At 44.0% G+C, this 26,185-nt stretch overlaps 1 protein-coding gene across 1 annotated transcript; it reads left to right on the forward strand.

The window, feature by feature from the left end:
* Positions 1-103: 103 nt before the first annotated feature.
* Positions 104-25,185, forward strand: LOC123367560 (activator of 90 kDa heat shock protein ATPase homolog 2-like). The gene is made up of 9 exons (XM_045011882.1): positions 104-295; positions 613-803; positions 14,386-14,471; positions 15,119-15,233; positions 15,894-15,982; positions 17,008-17,130; positions 21,033-21,134; positions 23,450-23,501; positions 23,815-25,185. The coding sequence occupies exons 1-9, from the start codon at positions 216-218 to the stop codon at positions 23,988-23,990; spliced, it is 1,014 nt and encodes a 337-aa protein (XP_044867817.1). The 5' UTR covers positions 104-215; the 3' UTR covers positions 23,991-25,185.
* Positions 25,186-26,185: the final 1,000 nt, after the last annotated feature.

Below are 26,185 nucleotides of genomic sequence, written 5' to 3' on the forward strand. Positions count from 1 at the left end.
CACACCCAAAGGCGCCAGCGGCGGGGCAGCCCGCGGGGGGGGGGGGCGTTCAGGGCCGCCCTCAAGGGACGAGCAGGTGGCGGCGGCGGCTCTGAGGCCCCGGGGACGGTTCTGGCACCTTCTCGCTCGGTCTCGGCGCCGGAAGAGGCCGGGCGGAGGAGAGGGGAGGCGGGGCCGGGCCGGGGTAGCGGCGGCGGCGGGCAGACGGCAGCGCCATGGCCAAGTGGGGCCAGGGGGACCCGCGCTGGATCGTGGAGGAGCGAGCGGACGCCACCAACGTGAACAACTGGCACTGGTGAGCGGGCGGGGAAGGGGCCTGCGGCTGCCCGGCGGGGTCCCGCTGCGCGGCGGCTTCTCGCCCGTCCCTGCAGCGGCTGGGGCTGCCCGGACATCGGGAGCGGCCGGGCCGAGGCTGCCGCTGGGTGCGGGGTTTGCTGCCGGCTCCGTGCAGAGGCTCCCGGCAGCCCCGGGCCACGCTCGGTTGGCAGCAAGCGGAGCAGCGGGGCTTGCCCCGGGCGGCTCGGTCCGGCGGCGGCACGGGGCTGAGCACAGCGCCTGGCACAGCCCGGGATGCTCGCGCCACACCCCCCCTCTCTCCGCCCTCTGCCGCAGGACGGAGCGGGACGCGACCAGCTGGTCGAGAAGCAAACTGGAGGAGCTGCTGGTGGGGATCGCGGTGGGCAACGAGGCGGGCAGCTGTGAAATAAGCGACCTGAAGCAAGTGGAAGGCGAAGCCTCCTGCAACAGCCGGAAAGGAAAACTGATTTTTTTCTACGAATGGAACATCAAACTTAGCTGGAAAGGTAAATGACGCTTCTTGGTCCTCTTGTAAAGAGAAATACGGCACAGGGTGGAGTGTCATGTGCATCCCCGGTAGGCTGCAAACTCATGGAGGCAGCAACAGCAGCCTTTTTGGATTGTGCAGTGCATTAGGGCAGTGGGGCTCAACCAGGGGTCCGGGACCCCCTGAGCAGAATTCAGGGCAGGGGGTCTGCCAAGTAGGGCTGGCATGAGACTTGCTGGGTCCCAGGGCAGAAAACCAAAGCACGACCTAATGGGGATGAAGCCCAAGCCCTGCCACCCAGGGCTAAAGCTGAAGCCTGAGCAGCTTAGGTTCATGGGACCCCCTGTGGGGCCTTGGGGCAGTTGTCCTGCTTGTTACCCTCCTAGCATTTGTCCTGGCTTTTATATGCAGAAAAAACAGTTGTGGAACAAGCAGGCTGTGGAGTTTATAGGGGGGAGGGAAACGGGGGGGGGGGGGGGTGTAGGAAAGAAAAAGATTGAGAACCCCTGCATTAGGGCAATAATCTTCTTAATATTTGTGTGTATTTCTCACATTCTTCTCAGCACTTGCTGTCAGTCTCGCTGCTGCTAGCCCAGCAAAAGTGCTCTCAATTCTTACAGCTATGATTGAAGGATCATCATCATCATCATCATGTTCCTATTATGCCTCTGGCATTTAGGGCAGTGATGAAGCTCCTCTACTCCTGTAGCTCAGCTTCCACAGCTCTTTGCCATGTTGTTTTCAGGCGTTTTTGTTTGCCTTCAGGTGTCCATCTTATTGCTACTCTGGTGATGGAATCAGTTTCCATCTGAAGCACATGCCCAATCCATCTCCAACGCCTCCTGGCAATAATGGTGCTCAGATCCTCTTGACTGCACTGTGTCAATAGATCTTGGTTTGAGATTGTTCTGGGCCAAAAGATACGGATTGATGATTGAAAGATTATACTGGGTAATTTCTTTCTCTTAAAAGATTCACTTTTGCTGCTCAAAACTTCATAGACATAGAAACATTGGGCTGGAAGAGACCTCATGATGCCATCTAGTACACCTCCCACACTGAGGTGGGATCAAATATTCGTAGATCATCCCTGAAGGTGTTTGTGTCACCTGTTCTTAAAATAGTAATGAATTTCCATCCTTTGTGTCACTGGAAAAGTTGCTTTAGGTTTCTTTACCACATTTCCATATTAGCACTGAAAACTGTGACTAGTAAATACAGCAGGTCTGCACATTAAGACCTGAACAGGACCCTCTAGGCTAGGGGTGGGCAAACTATGGCTGCATCTGGCCTGCCAACCGTTTTAATCCGGCCCTCGAGCTCCCACTGGGGAGTTGGGTCTGGGGCTTGCACTGATCCGGCGCTCCAGCCGGGGAGCAGGGTTGGGGGCCACTCTGCGTGGCTCTCGGAAGCAGCGGCATGTTCCCCCTCCAGCTCCTATGCATAGAGGCACCCAGGCACTCTGCCCGCTGCCCCCACCCCAAGCGCCACCCCCGCAGCTGCCGTTGTCCAGGAACCACGGCCAATGGCACTTGCGGACGGGGCAGCGCTTGTGGACGGGGCAGCACACAGCAGAACCACCTGGCCGTGCTTCCGTGTAGGAGCCGGAGAGGGGGGACATGCTGCTGCTTCCGGGAGCTGCTTGAGCCTGCATCCCTGAGACACTACCCACTCCCCAGCCCCACAACCCCCTGCCCCAGCCCTGATCCCCCTCCCTGCCCTCCGACCCACTTGGTCCCAGCCTGGAGCATCCTCCTGCACCTCAAACCCCTCATCCCCAGCCCCACCCCAGAGCCTGCATCCCCAGACAGAGCCCTCAACCCGTCATAGCCCAATCCCCTGTCCCAGCCCTGATCCCCCTCATTCCCTCCGAACACCTCAGTCTCAGCCCGGAGCGCCCTCCTGCACCCTAATCGCCTCATCCCCAGAGCCTGCACCCCCAGCCGGAGCCCTCAGCCCCCCGCCCTGTGCCATCCCTGCTCCCCCAGCCCTTCCCGCACTCTGAACTCCTCATTTCTGGCCCTACCCCAGAGCCCGCACCCCCAGCCAGAGCCCTCACCCCCTTCTGCACCCCAAACCCAATTTTGTGAGCATTCATGGCCGGCCATAGAATTTCTATACCCAGATGTGGCCCTCGGGCCAGAATGTTTGCCCACACAGGATCTAGGCAGACCCCACACCCACATGGAGCCCTCTGAAGTCAGTGGTGGTCTGTGTGTGTGTATAGGTCTGGCCATGCAAACCTGCTTGCAGGATTGGGGCCTTGTGTGGTGGTGTGCACAAGTTACCTGGAATGATTATTCTAGAAAGCAAACTCTTTGTTAGGTTGGAGAAGCAGTAATATTTTCATAAACTGAATTGAAGTGGCAAAGAAATCAGAGAGGAACAAAATCAGTGAGTCTCAGCTACTAAAAGAGGTTATTTTGAAATAATCTTGAAACTCTGGTCTTTTTTTCTTGAATTTTTTTCCATACTTTAATTTTATTACTGCAAAACAGATACGTTCCCATTCAGTATTTTTGAATAAATTAGGACATGACTCATTTTACTCTGCAAGAAACAGGCATTTGCATTGTGACAATCCTGATCAGCTTTATTATGACTTGTTTGCATTGTTTAAAATTATCGAGCATACAAATGATAGGTATTCAATTAATGTATTCATGGTGGCAGCTAGGAAACGAGGAACTGTTCCAGGAAAAGTGTAAAGAAAATATAGACATATTTGTAATATAGTATGTAAAGAAAATTGCAAAAAGGAGTGTGAATAATTTCAAGACTTCAAAAAAAAAAAGTGAATTATGAGGTACACTAGCCAGTGAGAATTAATAAATCTGCTTAATTGATCAAGTAATCAGTTCTCTTTATAGCAAAAGCTACCATTCTTTTCAATGAGTATTGTGTAACCATATCTCATCAGTGAGTGTTTTTCTTCTCCGGGAACAAATCCTAGAGAAGGCTGATGGCTGATGTAAACTGTGTACTTGGGAAATTGTACACAGATATTGCAATGCTGAAGGGTAGAGTGTTCATTCCCAAAATGTGGTACACCTCTACACCGATATAATACAACTCGATATGACACGAATTCAGATATAACGCGGTAAAGCAGCGCTCCGGGGGGGTGGGGCTGCTTACTCCGGCGGATCAAAGCAAGTTCGATATAATGCGGTTTCACCTATAACACAGTAAGATTTTTTGGCTTCCGAGGACAGCGTTATATCGAGGTAGAGGTGTAATTAGCTCTCAGCCAGACTTCAATCACTAGTGCAAGAAATGGGAGTAGTAGTGAATGCAGCCTATTTCCCTCACACTCTCCCTGCCCCAAAGTGGGATTGTGGTTCAGTATCATGAATGGTCCTGTTTTCCACTCCTGTGGGCTGTCTGCAATTTTTTCCTCTCCTCTCCATTTAGCTGATGAGATATTTCATGGAGTTGCTTCCAGTGCTGTGCGCATGCCATGCACAGTCCTGCTGTCCAGCTTTCCTGCAGCTTGGCCACCTGACACTATAAAATGCAATGTTTACACTGCTTTTAGCTCCCACTTAAGGAGGACCAGGATTGGGGCCCACTCTACCACTAACACATTAGTGACACTCAGGAAATTCAGGACAAGAACATGCAAAGCACCTTATTTTTGTTTCTATTCTGTTTAGGTCCAGTAAAGAATGGAGACAACTTTAGATTATTTTTATTATTGAGCTTGGGGGAAAAAAAACAAAAAAAACCAAAAAAAAAAACCCCCGTACATAAATAAATTACGCTGATTTGGATGTGTATATGTGCTTTTTTTTCCCCTCCCCCTAATGTTAATTAAGTATTTTAGGAAAAATTGTCAGAGCGCCACCAGCAAGAGTTGGTGGCCACACTCTGAGGCCACCAAAAAATTTGTTGTGAGAACCCCTGGGCTAAGAAAACATTCTTAGTTGTTGAGATCCATGCAATGTAGGTGTTGAAAGTAACTAAAATGAAACAATGTAGAGAGAGGCATGGAGTAGTAGTATGCAGGGTGCAGTTATTTAAATCATGGCAATTTAAATTAATTTTAATCAATATTAAATCACCCGATATATTTTAAAAATAAACATAAAACATTACTTGTCAATTTTACAAAGCCTCAGGTTACCCTGAAAAAAGTTTAATGCAAATTTAGATTTATAGGAAGTAAATTTAGATTTAAAGGAAGTATTTCTTCACACAATGCACAGTCAACCTGTGGAACTCTTTGTCAGAGGATGTTGTGAAGGCCAAGACTATAAGAGTGTTAAAAAAAGAACTAGATAAATTAATGGAGGGTAGGCCCATTGATGGCTATTAGCCAGGATGGGCAGGGATGGTGTCCCTAGCCTCTGGTTGCCAGAAGCTGGGAATGAGTGACAGGGAATGGATCACTTGATCATTACCTGTTAGGTTCACTCCCTCTGTGGCACCTGGCATTGGCCACTGTCGGAAGACAGGATACTGGGCTAGATGGACCTTTGGCAGGGGTGAAAGTAATATTAAACACTGGTACGGGGGCCTGGCCCTGGGCCCCTGGAAGGGGCGCGACCTTGGGCGGAAGAGGCGGGGCTGGGGTGAGCCTCCCCCAGCTAGCCCATCCCTGCTGCCTGATCCGTGCTACCTGGGGCTCCGGGGGTGATTTAAAAGGGCCCAGGGCTCTGGCTGTTACTGTGGCAGCGGCAGCCAGGAGCCCTGGGCCATTTTAAATTGCCACCCCCCTCAGGGCAGCTGCCCCTTTTGCACTCCCCCTCCCATCGTCGGCCCTGCTGGCAGGGCTGCCAACCGGGGGGCAAAAGAGGCAGAGATGTTAAAGCACTGTCGCGGCAGTGCTTTAATGTTGGCTGCGTACGGTCCGGTACATGGCCGTTCTTTTGTTCTTATAAAGAACTAAGTTATAAAGGCTAAATTTAGGGTAGCTTAATTGTATACATTGTGAAGAACAAAATATAATTGTCTTGCTACAAACGTTTCCCAAATAGTTTTTTCCTACCTGCCACAACTTTCTGAGATGAAAACCAGAAGCGATTAACAATTATGAGCTATTCTTACGCTGTGATAAGAGCACTTAATCTCACAGACATTCAGTGTTCTACCATATATTAATGCAGCATTCCTTTGTGAACCTGTATTTAAGAGTATTTGCTTGAAGATTCTAGTATTTCACTGAGAGTTCTAAGAGCTATTGGTCATGAGTTTGGGTCTGTATCAGGACTTCCCCCCTGCATGTTCTCTGACCAATTGGAAGTAGAAATAAGATCAGAACTGGGGAGTTTGACAGCATGGAACATTCTCAAACTTAAAGCAATAGTTCTTCCCCCATCTAGTCCTTTTCTGTAATATTCTGCATTCAGTCTACTATTTTAAAAATGAACATTTCTTAGCAGAATCAAAATCTATGTAAATATGGAATTCACTAACAATTAGGAAAGCCCGATTTAAGAATGCACAAAAATCCACTTTAGCAACATAGACTGGGAAGAAAGTGAAGAACTAGCACCACTTTAAATAAAATAAGTTGATTTAAATTAAAAACATCAGTTTCTTTATTAAATTCTAAAACTAATATTTGTATCCCCATGGTATCATAAGTATTTTAATGAAGAGCTTTATATTATGGTGGTAGTTTTTGTACCTGTTCTATAAAAACTACCTGTGAACTTACTGTCCTGGAATCCAGTACACCTGTGGTCCTTTTGAGCAAGGTGCTTTCAATGTTAATTTGTCTAATATTGAAATAACCTTGTCTGAAATGTAATGTGGTCCAGTAGATCTAAAATGGGACTGGGAACCAAAACTCATTAATACTAGGGCTGTCAAGCGATTAAAAAAATGAATCGTGATTAATCGCGCAATAAAAAAATTAGTCACGATTAATCATGCTGTTAAACAATAATAGAATACCATTTATTATTTTTGGATGTTTTCCACATTTTCAAATATATTGATTTCAGTTACAACACAGAATATGTGTACAGTGTTCACTTTGTATTTATTTTTTATTACAAATATTTACACTGTTAAAAAAAATAGTATTTTTCAATTCACCCAGTACAAGTAGTGTAGTGCAATCTCTTTATCATGAAAGTTGAACTTACAAATGTAGAATTATGTACAAAAACCCCTGCATTCAAAAATAAAACAATATAAAACTTTAGAGCCTACACGTCCGCTCAGTCCTACTTCAGCCAGTTGCTCAGACAAACAAGTTTGGTTGCAATTTGCAGGAGATAATGCTGCCTGCTTCTTGTTTACAATGTCACCTGAAAGTAAGAACAGGCGTTTGCATGGCACGGTTGTAGCCGGTATTGGAAGGTATTTACGTGCCAGATGCGCTAAAGATTCATATGTTCATGCTTCAACCACCATTCTAGAAGATATTGTCCGTGCTGAAGATGGGTTCTGCTTGATAATGATCCAAAGCAGAGCGGATCAACGCATGTTCATTTTCATCATCTGAGTCATGCCACCAGCAAAAGGTTGATTTTCTTTTTTGGTGGTTTGGGTTCTGTAGTTTCCGCATTTGAGTGTTGCTCTTTTAAGACTTCTGAAAGCCTGCTCCACACCTCATCCCTCTCAGATTTTGGACGGCAATTCAGATTGTTAAACCTTGGGTTGAGTGCTATACCTATTTTTAGAAATCTCACATTGGTACTGTTTTTGCGTTTTGTCAAATCTGCTGTGAACGTATTTTTAAAATGAACATGTGCGGGGTCATCATCCGAGACTGCTATAAACGTGAAATATATGGCAGAATGTGGGTAAAACCAGAACAGGAGACATACAATTCTCCCCCAAGGAGTTCAGTCACAAATTAACGCATTAATTTTTTAACGAGCATCATCAGCATGGAAGTATGTCCTCTGGAATGGTGGCCAAAGCATGAAGGGGCATACGTATGTTTAGCATATATGGCAGGTAAATACCTTGCAATGCTGGCTACAAAAGTGCCATGTGGATGCCTGTTCTCTCTTTCAGGTGACATTGTAAATAAGAAGTAGTCAGCATTATCTCCTGTAAATGTAAACAAACTTGTTTGTCTTAACGATTGGCTGAACAAAAAGTAGGACTGAGTGGACTGGTAAGCTCTAATTGTTTTGTTTTTGAGTGCAGTTATGTAACAAAAAAAATCTACATTTATAAGTTACACTTTCATGATAAAGAGATTGCACTACAGTACTTGTATGAGGTGAATTGAAAAATACTATTTCTTTTATCATTTTTACAGTGCAGATATTTGTAGTTAAAAATAATAATATAAAGTGAGCACTGTACTTTTTGAATTCTGTGTTGTAATAGAAATCAACATATTTGAAAAATGTAGAAAAACATCCAAAATATTTAATAAATTTGAATGGGCATTCTATTGTTTAACAGTGCGATTAAGTATAATTAATTTTTTTAATCGCAATTAATTTTTTTGAGTTAATCGCGTGCGTTAACTGCAATTAATCGACAGCCTTAATTAATACTAATCACAGTTCTGACACTGGAACCTTTTGGGTTTTGGACACGCCATTTTATCCTTCGGTGTCTTAGTTGCCACATCTATAAAATGGCAATAATAATATGTGCCTACCTCCAAGTGGTATTTACAATGCAAAGCATTACCTCCAGTGAGCAGTGTGGCTCTATCCAGTAAATATTTAGATTAGAATTTGCTGACCAGCACAGGTATTGTCTATCCAAGTGACTGATATGTACAGCATTATTAGCTGTTTAAAAAAAATAAAAATTGAATGTTTAAAAAGCCTCTATTACTGTTAGTCATAAATTAGACCTTCCAGTTAGTTTTATTTGTATCTTTGTTGTTGTTTTTTGCAATGATTACATGGGTTTGCCAACACTTCTCTAAACTCTTATCCATTCAGTAAGCTTGGCTAGAAAAGCCATCCTGCAGATATGTGCCCCATTGTTCAAAAAATAAGTCTAAACACACATTTTCTTTGGGCACACTGATTAAGAAGTAAAAAACCTCATTTTTCCTTCAGATATTAACAGAAACTGCATATAAATGTCTTTTTGTCTACTTTAGTGTGAGCTTTACCTGCAGCAAGTCAGGATATATTCATGTATGGGCATTTCTTTCGATGGATAGTCTGGTGCTCATTCAGGGCACAGTCCTGTGCATAATGTTGTTAAAGGATGTTTTTCCATTGAGTTACGTGGCAGTTGGATCTGGATATTTGGAAGAAGGGACTTCTGAGTGACTTTGTGCCTTTCAGCTGATTCACCCCTTTGCAGCAGTGCCTGTCCCTGCAGAGTGTTACTGCCAAAATGCAGTAAATGATATTGCAGGGTGTTTATATTAGAGGGTTTTGTTGTGAGCATTGATGAACATCTTTGCTGCTAGGGAGTTGCACATGTTTAAATAACGTTTAATGGTGTGACATAGGTGCTATGGCAGAATGGAAATGTCACTGGTACAGTTTGAAGAGCATTTAATCCAGATCTGCTGGGTGAATAAATTTAATGAACACCAAAAAGTTTTTAAGAATAAGAGGAGGAATCTTTACTGAAGCAAATACCGTTCATAGAACTGTAAAAATTAAAGCAGAACAGTGTGGACTAAGGGCCTGATCCTGCAACTTCTTGCACTCATGTGAACTGCTATGCCTGTGTGGAGCCCCATTGTCTTCAGTGAGATTCTGTTCAAGTGCATCAGTCTCTCTGTGTGTGACAAGTTCCAGGGTCATGATCTAGGGCTTCATTTATGGTGGCATGTATAGTACAGGCACTGCACACATGCCTAGAACAGATATAGACCCATAGACTTTAAGGTCAGAAGGGACCATTATGATCATCTAGTCTGACCTCCTGCACAATGCAGGCCACAGAATCTCACCCACCCACTCCTGTAACAAACCCCTAACCTATGTCTGAGTTATTGAAGTCCTCAAATTGTGGTTTGAAGACCTCCAGCTGCAGAGAATCCTCCAGCAAGTGACCTGTGCCCCATGCTGCAGAGGAAGGCGAAAAACCTCCAGGGCCTCTGCCAATCTGCCCTGGAGGAAAATTCCTTCCCGACCCCAAATATGGCGATCACTTAAACCCTGAACATGTGGGCAAGACTCACCAGCCAGCACCCATGAAAGAATTCTCTGTAGTAACTCAGATCCCACCCCATCTAACATCCCATCACAGACCACTGAGCATACTTACCTGCTGATAATCAAAGATCAGTTGCCAAATTAATTGCCAGAATTAAGCTATACCATCCCCTCCATAAACTTATCAAGCTTAGTCTTAAAGCCAGATATGTCTTTTGCCCCCACTATTCCCCTTGGAAGGCTGTTCCAGAATTTCACTCCTCTAATGGTTAGAAACCTTCATCTAATTTCAAGTCTAAACTTCCTAGTGTCCAGTTTATATCCATTTGTTCTTGTGTCCACACTGGTACTAAGCTTAAATAATTCCTCTCCCTCCCTAATACTTATCCCTCTGATATATTAATAAAGAGCAATCATATCTCCCCTCAGCCTTCTTTTGGTTAGGCTAAACAAGCCAAGCTCTTTGAGTCTCCTTTCATAAGACAGGTTTTCCATTCCTCGGATCATCCTAGTAGCCCTTCTCTGTACCTGTTCCAGTTTGAATTCATCCTCCTTAAACATGGGAGACCAGAACTGCACACAGTATTCCAGATGAGGTCTCACCAGTGCCTTGTATAAGGTATTAACACCTCCTTATCTTTGCTGGAAATACTTCGCCTGATGCATCCTAAAACCGCATTAGCTTTTTTAACGGCCATATCACATTGGCGGCTCATAGTCATTCTGTGATCAACCAATACTCCGAGGTTATTCTCCTCCTCTGTTACTTCCAACTGATGTGTCCCCAATTTATAGCTAAAATTCTTGTTATTACTCCCTAAATGCATGACCTTGCACTTTTCACTATTAAATTTAATTCTATTACTATTATTCCAGTTTACAAGGTCATCCAGATCTTCCTGTAGGATATCCCAGTCCTTCTCTGTGTTAGCAATACCTCCCAGCTTTGTGTCATCCGCAAACTTTATTAGCACATTCCCACTTTTTGTGCCAAGGTCAGTAATAAAAAGATTAAATAATGAGGAACTCCACTAGTAACCTCCTTCCAGCCTGACAATTCACCTTTCAGTACGACACGTTGTAGTCTCCCCTTTAATCAGTTCCTTATCCACCTTTCAATTTTCATATTGATCCCCATCTTTTCCAATTTAACTAATAATTCCCCATGTGGAACCGTATCAAATGCCTTACTAAAATCGAGGTAAATTAGATCCACTGCGTTTCCTTTGTCTAAAAAATCTGTTACTTTCATAAAGAAGGAGATCAGGTTGGTTTGGCACAATCTACCTTTTGTAAAGCCGTGTTGTATTTTGTCCCACTTACCATTGACCTCAATGTCCTTAACTACTTTCGCCTTCAAAAATTTTTCCAAGACCTTACATGCTACAGATGTCAAACTAACAGGCCTATAGTTACTCGGATCACTTTTTTTCCCTTTCTTAAAAATAGGAACTATGTTAGCAATTCTCCAGTCGTACGGTACAACCCCTGAGTTTACAGATTCATTAAAAATTCTTTCTAATGGGCTTGCAATTTCATGTGCCAGTTCCTTTAATATTCTTGGATGAAGATTATCTGGGCCCTCCGATTTCGTCCCATTAAGCTGCTTGAATTTGGCTTCTACCTAGGATGTGGTAATATCTACCTCCCTAGCCTCATTCCCATTTGTCATCCTACCATTATCCCTAACCTCCTCATTAGCCTCATTAAAGACTGAGGCAAAGTATTTGTTTAGATATTGGGCCATGCCTAGATTATCCTTAACCTCCATTCCATCCTCAGTGTTTAGTGATCCCACTTCTTCTTTCTTTGTTTTCTTCTTATTTATATGGCTATAGAACCTTTTACTATTGGTTTTAATTCCCTTTGCAAGGTCCAACTCTACATGGCTTTTGGCCTTTCTCACTTTATCCCTACATGTTCTGACCTCAATAAGGTAGCTTTCCTTGCTAATCCCTCCCATCTTCCACTCCTTGTAGGCTTTCTGCTTTTTCTTAATCACCTCTCTAAGATGCTTGCTCATCCAGCTTGGTCTACAACTCCTGCCTATGAATTTTTTCCCCTTTCTTGGGATGCAGGCTTCTGATAGTTTTCTGCAACTTTGACTTGAAGTAATTCCAGGCCTCCTCCGCCTTTAGATCCACAAGTTCTTCAGTTAAATCCACTTCCCTAACTAATTTCCTTAATTCTTTAAAGTTAGCCCTTTTGAAATAAAAAACCCTAGTCCCAGACCTATTTTTGTTTATCCTTCCATCTAGTTTGAACTGAATTAGCTCATGATCACTCGAACCAAGCAACCATTTCTTCTATGAGGTCCTCACTATTCACCAAAACCAAATCTAAAATGGCATCCCCTCTTGTTGGTTCTTCAACTACTTGGTGAAGAAATCCATCAGCTATTACATCCAGAAAAATCTGAGCCCTATTATTATTATTAGCACTTGTCCTCCAGTCTATATCTCGGAAGTTAGTCTCCCATGATCACACACTTCCCAGTAGTGTTTACTTCATTAAAAACATTAAAGAGGTCTCTATCCATATCCAGATCAGATCCCAGTGGTCTGTAGCACACCCCAACACTATCTCAGGGGAGGCTCTAGTAGCTTTCTTTCCCAGTGTGATTTTTGCCCAGACAGACTCTGTCTTATCCATTCCATCACTTCTTATTTCTTTACAATCCACCTCATCATTGATATACAATGCTATTCCACCACCGTTGCCTTTATTTCTGTCTTTCCTAAACAGCACATAGCCTTCAATACCTGTACTCCAGTCATGATGACTATTCCACCATGTTTCTGTTATCCCTATAATATCCGGTTTCACTTCCTGCACCAGTAGCTCTAGTTCTTCCATTTTGTTACCTAGGCTCCTCGCATTAGTGTACAAACATCTTAATTTTTGCCGTTTGGTTTCACTGACATTCTTTACCCGGTTAGGCACAGACATTCTACCACTAGTATCACCTATTGGACTGGTATCTACACTACCCTTCCTCCTTATGTCCATTCTCCTACCCACGGCTGTATCCTTTCTTACTTTGTTTTCTTCCCTCTCAATGTTAAATTCCGGCATGGAGATTACCTGGACATCTCCCAACCATCTCCCCCAAATTCCTACTTTAAAGCTCTCTTAATCAGTTGTGCCAGTCTCCATCCTAGAAGTCTATTTCCCTCCTTACTCAGGTGAAGTCCGTCCTGAGAGAACAGTCCTCTGTCCATGAATGCTTCCCAGTGGCCAAACATCCCAAAGCCCTCCTCATAGCAGCACTGCCTGAGCCATCTGTTGATCGTCATAATCTTGTCACATCTTTGTTGCCCTTCTCTAGGAACAGGCAGAATCCCACTGAAGATCACCTGAGCCTCGATTTCCTTAAGTGTCTTCCCCAGCCTGGCATAGTCTCCCTTGATACGTTCCAGTGAGAACCTAGCCGTATCATTCGTTCCCACATGAAGGACAATCAACGGATTCTTTCCTGCTCCCATTAGGATCCTTTTCAGCCTCAGGTCCACATCCCGTATCTTAGCACCCGGCAGACAGCACACCCTTCTGTTCTCCGGATCAGCTCTAGTTACAGGCCTGTCTATTCTCAGTAAGGAGTCCCCAATCACGTAGACCTGCCTTTTCCTGGTGACAGTGCGATTCTCCGATCTGTCCCCTCTGGCTGCAAGTCCTCTCGATTTCTATTGTCCCTTGCAATCCTCCGCAACCCATCCCGTATCCTCCTGGGGCTCATATTTGGTGTTATCTCCATTGACTCTTCCACTCTTCCTATAGGACTAGCTGCTCTTTTCTTCCTTGCCCTCTCACCTTCAGCGACCACCTGCTGTGCCCCTTCTTCATTTTCCAACTCCACAAACCTGTTCCTGAGCTATTTCTCCTTTACTGGGCTGTCTTATATAGATATAAATAGCAGTGTAGATGATGAGGCACTGCTTAGGCAAATAGAGTAAAGACACACCTTAAGGTTCTGGCATGTCTCCTACACGGCTCTCTATACACTCCACGGTGCTTCCCACTCCTATTTTTAGCAGTGTAGTGTCCCGCTGCCTCCCTGCTGCTGAAGCCTTTCCCTGCCATAGTGAAAGGTTTTGACAGTGGGGAGAGGCAGTGGAAAAGGCTTCAACAACTCCCCATTGCTGGAGCTTTTCCTCAACACAGGGAGCTGCTGGAGCCCATCCCTGCAGCAAGGAAAGGCTATGGCTGGAGGGAGGCAGTGGGGAAAGGCTCTGATCTTTCTTCACTGCATCCCGCTGCCAGAACTGTTCCCTGCTTTTCACTGTGGTGTGTAGCTACATATACCCTACACATTACCACAAGTGTAGACAAGTCCTTACTAGTGTAGTGATTACTACCATGAGTTGCCTTATTGAGGTCAATGGCACTATTTGCCAAGCAAGCACTTTTTTCAGAAGTGTTTGCAGGATCAGGCCTTCTGTTTTTAAACTGCAATATATAGTAGTTCTGCATAAAGTATTTACAAGGGTAAAACTGCTATTATGGAAAATATAGTTCTTTAGTTATTACATTTAAAAATTCATTCTGTTAATGCAGGTACAGTGAAAGAATCTGGTGAGAAACATGAGGGATCTGTTGAAATTCCTAACCTGTCAGAAGAAAATGAGGTGGATGATACAGAGGTAGGTAATAAATACTAACATAGCTGTATAGGGCAGGAATTTTAAAATAAAATTAATAACTTTAGTTGCCATTACATTTCCTGTTAACTGAATAATAGAACAACATGACTTAGCTAGTCTGTCTTTAGTATTCTATAGATAAAAGATGTCAAGAACCAAAAACAATAATGGCTCATTTCTGTCCTCTGATACGTAAATACATATCTTCCAAAGTTAGCTACTAAGCATGCACAGTATCTGACTTTAAAAGATGCAGTTCATGGCAATACAGAGCCACATGTTTGAGATAAGAATTGAGCCCTATGTTTGCTTCACCGTCTGTCATTTTTTAATCTTAAGGCCTCTACTTTGGTGCTAGCCTAATGATATAGTTGATATTGTGGTCTCTAAAGAACTCCTGGGGGAGAAACCTATCTAAACTTCTGGCTAGTTCTTGAGTTATTATGGAGACAAAATTGTTTGTGTTTTCTTTAGAAAAAGTATCCAGGTTTAGCTTAAAGACATGATAAAGTGGGAAAGTTTGAACTTGGAATATCTATTCTGCACCTGCCCTCTGAATAAACCAAAGATAGCATTTTCCAACACTACTTGTTCCCCAAAAATCAAATTGTACAAAGCATCTCTTAGATTTTTATGTTTATTTGTAGATAAGTGTAAGCAAAAAGAAAGGAGATGGAGATGTGCTAAAAGATCTTATGAGAACAGAAGGAACTTCAAAAGTCAGGGAGGCTCTCAGAGATTATCTGAAAGTTCTTAAAACAGGTACATTAAGATCATTTCTTCACACTGTGACTATATGGGCCCATTTTGTGAAATCTCCCTGCTTGAATATTTGAAGAGATTGATCCATTTTCATCTGAGCTGGTAGAAACTGTTTTCATATTACTTAAGAACAAAAGTAAACGCCAGTGCCTTCATTTTAATTATATTATTGCATTAAGGTTTTAATTTCACCAAAGTCAGGATATTCAAAGTTTTATTATTTTTTTCTAGAATGTTTATTTTGCAGTAAAGCCCGGGGGCACTAATCAGGACCAGAACCATATTGTCATAAGTGCTATAAAAACATATGTGAAGCTACAGACCCTGCCCTAAAGATCTTACAAATTAATTGGCTGAGCAAAGCAAGGCCGTACGCTTAACTCAATGGCATTTCTCTGTACCTGTAATGTGGTAACTTCTGAAAACAGAATCCAATCAATTCCAAAATTTCAGGGAATGTTCTAGGCATAAGTGAAAAATCAAAAACTGAAAGCCTGAATTTAGTAGAAATCAGGCTGTTCTCATTTTCAGATCTTTACTAAAATAAATACGGTTCTGAGCAGAGGAGGAAGGGCTTGGCTGTAGTGGGGCCAAGGGGCGTAGTTGGGTGTACAGGTTGGCCTCAAGTTAGAAGGTGTATTTTACTTCCTCTGTTTACAGAGTTTACTCTGGGAATGATCCTACCAACCAAAACTTCAGCTGGTCCGGAACTGGCGGTTAAAAAAAAATTGAGTGAGAATAATGTGCAGGTATGCTGGCTTTAAGAGTTACTATGTAAGTTTCACTGGGAAAGATGGATGCTATTGGCCCCAAACTCTGCCATCATAGGAGGAATAGAGAACTTAAGATTTATCCCGTGACTAACAGCAGATATACATAGTGCTGTAATGTGAAGCATTCATCTGTAACAGTAAGTGTTTGGTGCAGGTGCACTTTTAAAATCACCTTTGGGATGGAGGCCAGTAAATTCACCAACATGAATGCTATGACCAGTCTCTGAAGTGCTCAGGTATTGTGGAAATAGAATCATTGCGGGACCACAGACTCTTCAGACAGTGAAAGGGAGATCAAAGGTGCCCAGTGTTTTGTCAGTAACAATGACAGCTTCAAGAGGGAGAGGCTGAAATTTGTCTGCTTCCCTCATTTCCTCAGTCTAATTCAGGGATCGGCAACCTCTGGCACGCGGCTTGCCAGGGTAAGCACCCTGGCGGGCCGGGCCGGTTTGTTTATCTGCTGCGTCTGCAGGTTCGGCTGATTGCGGCTCCCACTGGCCGTGGTTCGCCACTCCAGACCAATGGGAGCTGCAGGAAGTGGCACGGGCTGAGGGATGTGCTGGCTGCCGCTTCCCGCAAACCACGGCCAGTGGGAGCCGTGATCGGCCGAACCTGCGGATGCAGCAGATAAACCGGCCTGGCCCGGCCCACCAGGGTGCTTACCCTGGCGAGCCGCGTGCCAAAGGTTGCCGATCCCTGGTCTAATTAATTCATTCCACATTCTGTTGCCTGTCACCAAAAGTATGTTAGGGTTGCCTCAGATTTTCCTAGTGCTTTACTGCGGTGCTCACTTAATCTGACCCTAATATAGAATAGTATGTTATCATGTAATTAATGCATATGCACAAGGGAGCAGGCTTAATAATGCCTGGACAGCCTTAAACCTGGCATTCCCTAACTCCTGAGTGGTTGACTTTGCAAACGTAATAATTTTTCTAGTATAAAGTTTTGGTGTTTGCTATTCATATACAATGGCACTTTAGTCTGAGTTTGCTTTACAGGATTCTGTTATACCAATTTCCTTGGATACAGTTGGTGTAAAGATTCCAACAGTAAAGATACTTCTGAAAGAGACATTTGACTCTCCGGTAGAGGAGCTTTATAGCATCTTCATAACTAAGGAGGTAAGAAGCCTTTGTATTATTATCAGCAGGTAAGTATGCCCAGTGGTCTGTGATGGGATGGGATCTGAGTTACTACAGAGAATTCTTTCCTGAGTGTCTGGCTGGTGAGTCTTGTCCACATGCTCAGGGTTTAACTGATCTCCATATTTGGGGTTGGGAAGCAATTTTCCTCCAGGGCAGATTGGCAGAGGCCCTGGAGGTTTTTCACCTTCCTCTGTAGCATGGGGCACGGGTCACTTGCTGGAGGATTCTCTGCAGCTTGAGGTCTTCAGACCACAATTTGGGGACTTCAGTAACTCAGACATAGATTAGGGGTTTGTTATTGAAGTGGATGGGTGAGATTCTGTGGCCTGCATTGTGCAGGAGGTCAGACTAGATGATCATAATGGTCCCTTCTGACCTTAAAGTCTGTGAGGATAGGACCACGTGTTCTTAGTGATGTAACTGAAGGGATTGGTGTTCCAGTAAGGAGAAAAGTTATTTTATTTGAAGAGTTTAATTATAACCAGTAATGAGAAATATTATCTGTAGGGCCTTACCAAATTCACGGCCACGAAAAACACGTCATGGACTGTGAAATCTGGTCTCTTCCCATGAAATCTGGTCTTTTGTGTGCTTTTACCCTATACTGTACAGACTTCACAGGAGAGAGCAGCGTTTCTCAAATTGAGGGTCCTGACCCAAAAGGGAGTTGCGGGGTGGGGGTGGTATTGCCACCCTTCTGCGCTGTTTTCGGAGCTCGGTGGCGGCTGTTGGCCAGGTGCCCAGCTCTGAAGGCAGCACCCCGCCAGCAGCAGCACAGATGTAAGGGTGACCAGACCATACCACACCAGGCCACCCTTCCTTCTGCGCTGCTGCCTTCAGAACTGGGTGGCCGGAGAGTGGCGGCTGCTGACTGAGGGCCCAGCTCTGCAGGCGGCAGCTCTGCCTTCGAAGCTGGAATCCCGGCCAGCAGCCACTGCTTTCCAACTGCCCAGCACCGAAGGCAGCGCTGCTGCCAGCAGAAGTAAGGGTAGCAGTACTGCAACCATGCCCCCCCTCCCCACCCTCCACCTCCCCCCAGCAACTCCTTTTTGGGTCAGGTCCCCTACAATTACAACACGGTGAAATTTCAGATTTAAATAGCTGAGATCATGAAATTTATTATTTTTTAAATCCTATGACCGTGACATTGACCAAAATGGACCTTGAGTTTGGTAGGGCCCTAATTATGTGTAACTTTCATAGTGCCCAGTGCAACTAACACACTCCCACTTGTACAGTAAGAGTGGGAAATCTAGTCAAACAGGGACTGAAATACCATCAGCTACTTATTTCTAGTAACTTCAGCTATAGTACCACAACGTAGGGTGTAAGGTGGTCGTAGGTCTCTCCCCGTCTGTCAGGGAGGGAGACCCCGCCCCTCACTACAAGGATTCTGGAATGACTCAGTTCAGGGGGAAATTAGCAGACAGTTAATAGGCCCAAGCCTGCAGTCCAGGACGGGCAGCAATTGAGTCTTTGAGCCCCAGTCCTCAGCCAAGGCGGGGCAGCCAACAGATAAGGGCTCTGGCCTGCAGTCCGGCAGAGCAACAATGAGTCTATAGGTCCAAAGCCCTCAGTCAGGGCAGGGCGGCAGAGAGTCTATATGCTCAGGGCCCTCAATCAGGGCAGAAGAGCGAACAGTTAACAGCTCTGGCCTGCAGTCCGGCAGAGCAACACAGCAGTCTAGGGGGATCAGCTCTTTGGCGGAGCCGACAGCAAAACCGCCTGGCATCCTAGCTTGGGTGGGCAACAGACCAACGCAGGCCTCTTGGCCTAGAGATGGGGAAGCTGCCACCCCAGGATTGGAGTGGCAGGGGGATGCAGGCCCACCTGACTCCACTGTGTCCCAGCCAAGGGCCCTAACAGTGGCGGAGTGGTCTGCCACTGGATCAGCGGGGAAATCTGGCTGCAGCACCCTGGGCGACTTAAAGTAAATAACAGCGCCAAACCCTATTCAGCTTCCCTGGGCACCTTCCTACACTCCCATTCGGGGGGTACCTGGGTCCTCATTCGTCTCGCTGGAGTAAACGGCTAGTGGCAGCCCCAACAGCTCCTCCGTGTCTGGCAGCTCTGGCAGTGCCTCCGGGTCTCTGGCGCTGTAGTGGCCTCCATTGGGTCCTGCTCCTCTGGCAGCTCTCCTCCAACTGAGCTGGAGGGCCTGCCTTTTATATTTCTGGTTCCTGTCCCGCCCCTCTGCTTCCGGTGGGGCAGTTGTAGGTGTCCTGGGTTGCAGGTCTCGCTCTGTTTGTCAGGGAGGGAGACCATACCCCCTTACTACAAGGGTTCCACTTGTAATTCTAAGTAGCACCATCAGGGCGGCTTTAGGCCAATTCCCCTGCTTCCCTGGAATCGGGCCCGCACCTAAGATTGCCCCGCGCCTTAGGCGCCTTTTTAATTTTGTAATTTTTTTTTACATGCCCAGCGGCGGTCTGGGTCTTTGGCGGCACTTTGGCGGCAGGGGGTCCTTCACTCACTCCGGGTCTTCGGTGGCATTTCGGCGGTGGGGGGTCCGGAGCGAGTGAAGGACCCCTCGCTGCCAAAGTGCCACCGAAGACCCAGACTGCTGCCAGGTATTTGAAGTGGGCCCCGCAATTCCTAACGCCGGTCCTGAGCACCATTTGCTCCATTAGTGTTGCTGTTACCTTTGAAGGTAAAGAACTATCATGGTGTGTAAAGTGGAGAGCAAAATGGAGATATTTAGTTTATCTGACTGTGTTTATTTCATTGAGCTCTGTGTATTGATGTAAAGCTGGCCAGCTAGCAATGGCCAAAGGAAGGGTCTGCTAATTTTGTTGGTCCTATCAGCAGGCTTTTGATACCATTGCCCATGAGGAATTGATAACTTACTTTCAGATCTTTCCAAACTAGACAGACTGGCCCTTGATAGTCTTGTTTTTTAATTTCTGAGCATCCCTGGAAGGTGGTGCTGGGCCATTGTTTATCCACCCACACAGCTCCACTAATAGAGATTGGGAAGTCTTATGCTGCATGTTATTAGTATGCAAGTGAAATGCAGCTCTGTCTTCTTTGCACTCAGCTCACAGTAATAATAAATACTTAATCCTTTATGTAAGCACTTGTAAAGCACTTTGAGATCTTTGGATAACAAATGTTAAGCATTCTTATCCCCATTTTCCAGATGGATTCCATTAGCTAGTGTGTGTATGGATATGATTACATCTACCTCTCTTGCAAGGTTTACTGTGGAGAAGCACTCAAATAGCAAGTTTAGGATGCATCAGTGTCCTCCTAAGAAGCCCTAGAATATATCAGAAGATTTTAGACTGGAATGCCAATACTTCCAAAAATTGTAATTCTCAGGAGGATCAGGGATTAATGTCAGTCTTCTGATATGGGATAGAGAATATAACATCTCATGACTTTCGACTAATCCCGCTCCATGTGTCTAGACTGTTGCTTCCATCTCATCAGGGCAGAAGGAAGATCAGTCTGCCTGTTTCCTAATCCAAATATAACTGCAGCCACTTCACTTCACTTGCTTTGAACTCTCTACCTCTGTTTTACCTAATGGCCCCTTCCACATACCCTCATTGATTGCTCCTTTTACCTACAAAGTGCTGAGAAACACATTTGGTAACTTAATCATATTATGATTTTTCTTAGTGAAATCAATTGATGTATTGATTTGACTGGAGCACTTTTTAAAGTTCAAGCACATAAAATTGCTTTTCGAGAGCCATCCATTCATCACAGAACCATTGGCATTAGGAGTCTCCAGTAGCCCTTTTAGTTCATCCCAGTATCCTGGAAGGATGTGTTATATCTCACTAAGCTATCCAGAAATCGTAGAAGTTATGTGTTATTGAATAGCCGATTAAATTCTTACACTATGCATGTTTTGCTTTTTGTCTTCCTAGTTGGTGCAGAAATTTTCTAAAAGTCGTGCTGTGATCGAAGCCAAAAGAGGAGGAAAACTTCAAATGTTTGATGGTTGTATTACCGGTGAATATATAGAATTGGTAAGTTGAAACCCTGCAGTTTAAAATCAGATGCCAAGTTCTGCCTTTTTGGAGTCTCACACTGATGATGTTTGGGCCCAGAAGGTTCTTAAATGGCTACTCCACAGGGGAGAATACTGAGTAAAATGTAACCTTGCTTTAGTTTCTCTAATGCAGATTTAGTTCATAAAAACAAAATATGACCATGTAGAAGATTCCTGACTTTCTCCTTTTCTGGCCCAGATTATCTATCATGTGGGAAAACCCTCCCTTGGAACCATGGGAATAAGAAAACTGCGTGTGGTTGCCTTACAGAGTTTTTCTACCACTGTCTTTTTTTAATAGAAGAGTTTGGGATTGAGGTTACAGATTAGAGGTAGTACCACTTACCAAACACGTGGATCTCTGGAGAAGCAGATCTCATTCTGTTCAGAGCCAGAAGCTACATTGTCCCTGGCTGTGCTCCCCTACAGCTACATGGAGGGGACGCTGAGGAAGGTAATATAGTGTAGACCTGTATTTCCACACAACACTAAGCGTATAGCAAAGAGTAGTGCCATGGAGAGCTCTGCTCCACCTTCCTCTTGCTCCAACCACTGAAACCTGTGGAGACTCCTTCTACATGAGTACCAAAGTATGGGCATCTATACAGTGGAGGGGAAGAAACTGGCATCCTTCTTTTACATGGAATAAGTAGATCTGCACACAGATGGAGCCTTCTCTGTAAATCAGCCTGGGACAATCAAGGCTTTGATGAGGGAGCATGTCCCAGTGACACCTCCTCTCTTGTTAGAGATCAGTGGTATCAACCACTCTGAATAATGTCAAAAGTTGTTTCTTAAATGAAAAACGACCTAGGGAAAATGCTCTGTCCTGATATTTTTTAAAAGTTGTCTTGAAACCCTTTAACTTACCATTCAGCTGTGTGTCAATTCTAGCTTCTAATCCCTTAATTACACTACTCAGAATTTGATTTAAATAAACTAGTAAACAATTTTTGGAATTAAAATTACTGCAGATTTTAGAGGATTTAGTTCTAGGTATTTCATCTTTTAGGCATGCCTCAGATTTCCTAAAGCTCGAGATCCCCTTTCCCCCAAATGGTACCGAGTGTGCGCACTGGCTCCAGTTATAATAAAGATGTTGAAACTTGGGAATGCACCGATGAAATAAAAACAACGAGGAGTCCTTGTGGTACCTTAGAGACTAACAGATTTATTTGGGCATAAGCTTTCGTGGGCTACAGCCCACTTCATCAGATGAAATAATTCATTTGATAGTGCCAGCAACTAGCTATAAAAAGGCACTCCACAGATTTACAGCTGTAACAATTAAAGAAGCTCTTTAGGCAGTATCCCCAGTCAGTCATCAAGTTCTACATCATAGAGGCATAGATACAGTGGTTATGTTAAGTACAAATGGAACTGAACCTACCTGGACTCTAGGGGAAGTTGTGAATAACAAAATACCCCTATTTGTAAACCGTGAAGGATGGGCAAACTCCCTGAATGGGAGAATGCACCACTACTTTAAACCAGCCACTGTCACATGTCTCTTCTGGATTAAGCCTCTGCCAGGTTGCTTTCAGTTCCCTATTTCAGCCAGTTGCTGAGAATGCTGAGACGCCACACAATCTAGAACTGATGGAAAGGAGCTCTAGAGCTGTGTGTCGGTACCACAGCCCAAACCATCTCATCACTAGCTTGTCCAGTGGCCTCACGTGTATATTGAGCAAGATGGGTGGCAGAGTAGAGTACTATAGAGGTGGGTGATCAGTTACCCTCCACTTTTTTTCTGCGATTTCTCAGAGGAAAATACAGAACCAATGCAGTAATCCCAGTCACCCATGCGAAGGTCCATACTATCAATGGCTGCTGATTAAAGCTGTAGCTATAAGTGTGAACAACTGACCTTTGTCCATTGCTAGGAGAAAGCAGGGAAGTGTGTGCCCAGTTATGAGTGTCATGATTAGAGCTGAATAAAACCTGGGATTTTCAAGTAAGTGTTTTCCCTCACATTTACTGCTTGTCCAACTTTTGCCAGGTGGAAAAGTTAGACATTGAAGGGAGAAAGCCCCAAAATTTTGTTTCAGAATTTTGGAAAACAAACTTTTACCAAACCAGCTTTTTCATAGGAAAAAAAAAAGTAATTTGACAAAACCCTGTTTTATGATGGAAAAAGCTTTCACATTGGAAAATCCTTGGCCAGTGCCAGCCAGGATCCTCTTGGAATGAGATGTGGCAGGCCCTCAGATGAAATTCTTGAAAAAAGGTGGTGGTGTGGGGGGGGTGTATTAATTTTGTCATGATTTTTGTACATCTGTATCTGTCTTACAGTTACCCAGCCAAAGGATTGTCATGAAATGGAGATGCAGGAACTGGCCTCATGGTATGTCGTTTCTCTAACCCCATAGTACTTATGGGTCGGATTTTCATAGGGGCCTAATCCCAGTTTAAATTGGAGCTAAAGTTTGAGAAAGCCCAATACAGTGCCTGGTGTTAGTCCCACTGAGGGAAGGAGTTTGTGCTGGCTTTGTTCTTGTAAGGGCAATAAGTACATTTATGTACAAAATGAAACAGGTGAGTTCATGAAAGATTGAATTTAATTAGTAGTACAGTAAAGCAAACTTTTATTAATCAGGTATTAAAACCAAGTTTACTAATAAACATATTACTGAATATTGTACTGTCTCTTCTTTCAGAACATTATGCAACGGTTGCTTTGAATTTCAAGGATCAGGCAACTCAAACTGAACTACAGTTAGAGTGCAAAGGAGTCCCTGTCTGTAATGAAGACAGTACAAGACAGTGTTGGCAGAAGCAACATTTTGAAGAAATACGGGTTTTACTGCAGCAGCCCAAAGTAAATACTGAATGACGATTGCACTGTAGTTAGTTTTATTAGCGCATTACTTTTATATATAAATAAGTTTGTCTCCCTTTTTTGTCGTGTTCCCCCCCCCCTTTTTTTTTAAAGAAAATTAATTTATTTATGGGGGATGAATAAAGATCCACTTCTGTGATACTGTATATAATTTCAGTGCTATTTATGGATCTTCAGTGAATGAAATGCCCTCCTCCGTAAGTGAGGTTATATATTTAGACACCTTCAGTTTGAGAACTGATCACTGTTTTATTATCTATCCTTAAATTTGGAAACTGTTAGTGTGACTCAGCTGCTATAGACTTCATGGTATTACATCATACTGGCCAGCTCATTTTAGTAGAGACTAGCTACTACGTAGGCTAGTCCAGAACAAAGGTGACACATGCATTGTTTAGTAAGAATCCATTCGTGGTGGGTAGAATGTGTTTAAATGCACTGCTGCTTAAAAGGTGAATTGAAAGTCTTAAAAAAAATACCCCAGACATAGTTTGATCCTGTAAGATCAAATGCTGAGTGAATTATACAGCCACTTAAAGTAAAGCACTTAATCTCAAACCATAGAAAAACAAGCTGCAGGCTTCTTATATCTTCAAACAGCACAGCTACACATTTGAAAAACAGTCACCTAAGTCTTTGCTGTAGGTCCTGAGGTTTAACCAAATTACAACAACCCTTATTGACTGGGAGATGCCATTATTTTGGTCTGTTTTTCTAAACTCCTGTCTTCATCTTCTCTCTGTTAATAGTACCTGGGATTGGGAGTTGCTGCTCTGGCAGAGATGCCAGGAAGGCTGTAAGGGAAGTAACTTAATTTTGTATTTCAATAATTTCCATATTTATTTAAAGAGCCATTCTCACTTGGACTGTTTTCTCCTCTTGGAATTCTGAAAATACATTTTTAACTTGGATCCTTTCAGTTCACCTTAATGAACTATTCCACCCATGGGACTGTAGTGAAAGCAAAGCAAATAAAACCCCAACCATTTGACACAAATGCACCATAAGAGTTAATATTGAAGATATAACAATTTAGCAAGAATGGGGCAGAATTCTTAAATACGTTGAGTAATTTTGTAAACAATTGGAATAAAAAATAATTTACCTGTGCAATACTGAATTTAAGGCAAAATTGACTAAGAAAAATGGTGACAGAGGTGACTCAGACTGCATTTTAATCAAATGCACAGAATAGCAATCAGTCATATTAATAAAGAAAATTTTACAGTGTGTGCGCTTTGTTGCCTCTAACATACGCTGTTCAATAAACCACTATATGCATATGCCACCCCCCCCCCCCAAGCTTCTTTAGAGAATCAAGTTTCCTGGCATATAGTTTTGTGATAAGACCTTTTCTCTCCCGCCCTCCCCCAATAGAGTTCTGCTTGTCTAATAAGTGAGTGTGACTCTTCTCTAGCCAAAATAACATTAGTTTCTGAGTGATTTATGTAGCAGATCTGCTCAGTTTACAACTAAAGTGATAGTTTTACTGATTTCCAACCCTGCCACCTGAAGCTGGAATCTGAAAGGCAAGCTGTGGTCCTCCTTGTTCATACACATAGGTGCAGGAACTAGGGCTACTGCTACACCCCCTGACTTGAAGTGGTTTCCATTATATACAGGGTTTACAGTTTGGCTCATTGGCTCTCAGCGCCCCCATTACACCAGCAGCCCTGTTCATGCATCACCACAATAAAGTTTCTGCCATTAGACTTTAGGCTTCAATCCTGTTAGCTGATTGAGGGTTGTAGGTGGACCCCTTCCCATCTACACAGAGCACCACTGAAGGAAATAAGGGAGTCACTGTAGGCACGGGGGTCTTTTCTGTAGAGTCATGTTCGATTTGGGCCCTAGTTAATACTTGATACATGAACCAAAAAAGAATTCAGCTCATTCCTATAGTTGTGTTTGGTTCTGCAGTGCTGAGAAGAGCTCAAATAAGTTTTATTTAATAAAGGCAACTGATGAGACTCCAGAGATACAAAGGGAGAAGCTTGATGGCATAACCAGAGCAGGGGAAAAGGACAGCAGTGTTGTGATGCGAGGGGAAAGTGGAGAACTCCACTTTTATTCAGCGTGGTAGCTGTGTTAGTCTGTATCAGCAAAAAGAACGAGGAGTATTTGTGGTCAGGGCTGGCTTTACCCTGATTGCCCCGAATCGGGCCCTGCGCCTACGGGGGCCCCACTCC

This window comes from Mauremys mutica, chromosome 3 (genome assembly GCF_020497125.1).
Source record: "Mauremys mutica isolate MM-2020 ecotype Southern chromosome 3, ASM2049712v1, whole genome shotgun sequence".
NCBI lineage: Eukaryota > Metazoa > Chordata > Testudines > Geoemydidae > Mauremys > Mauremys mutica.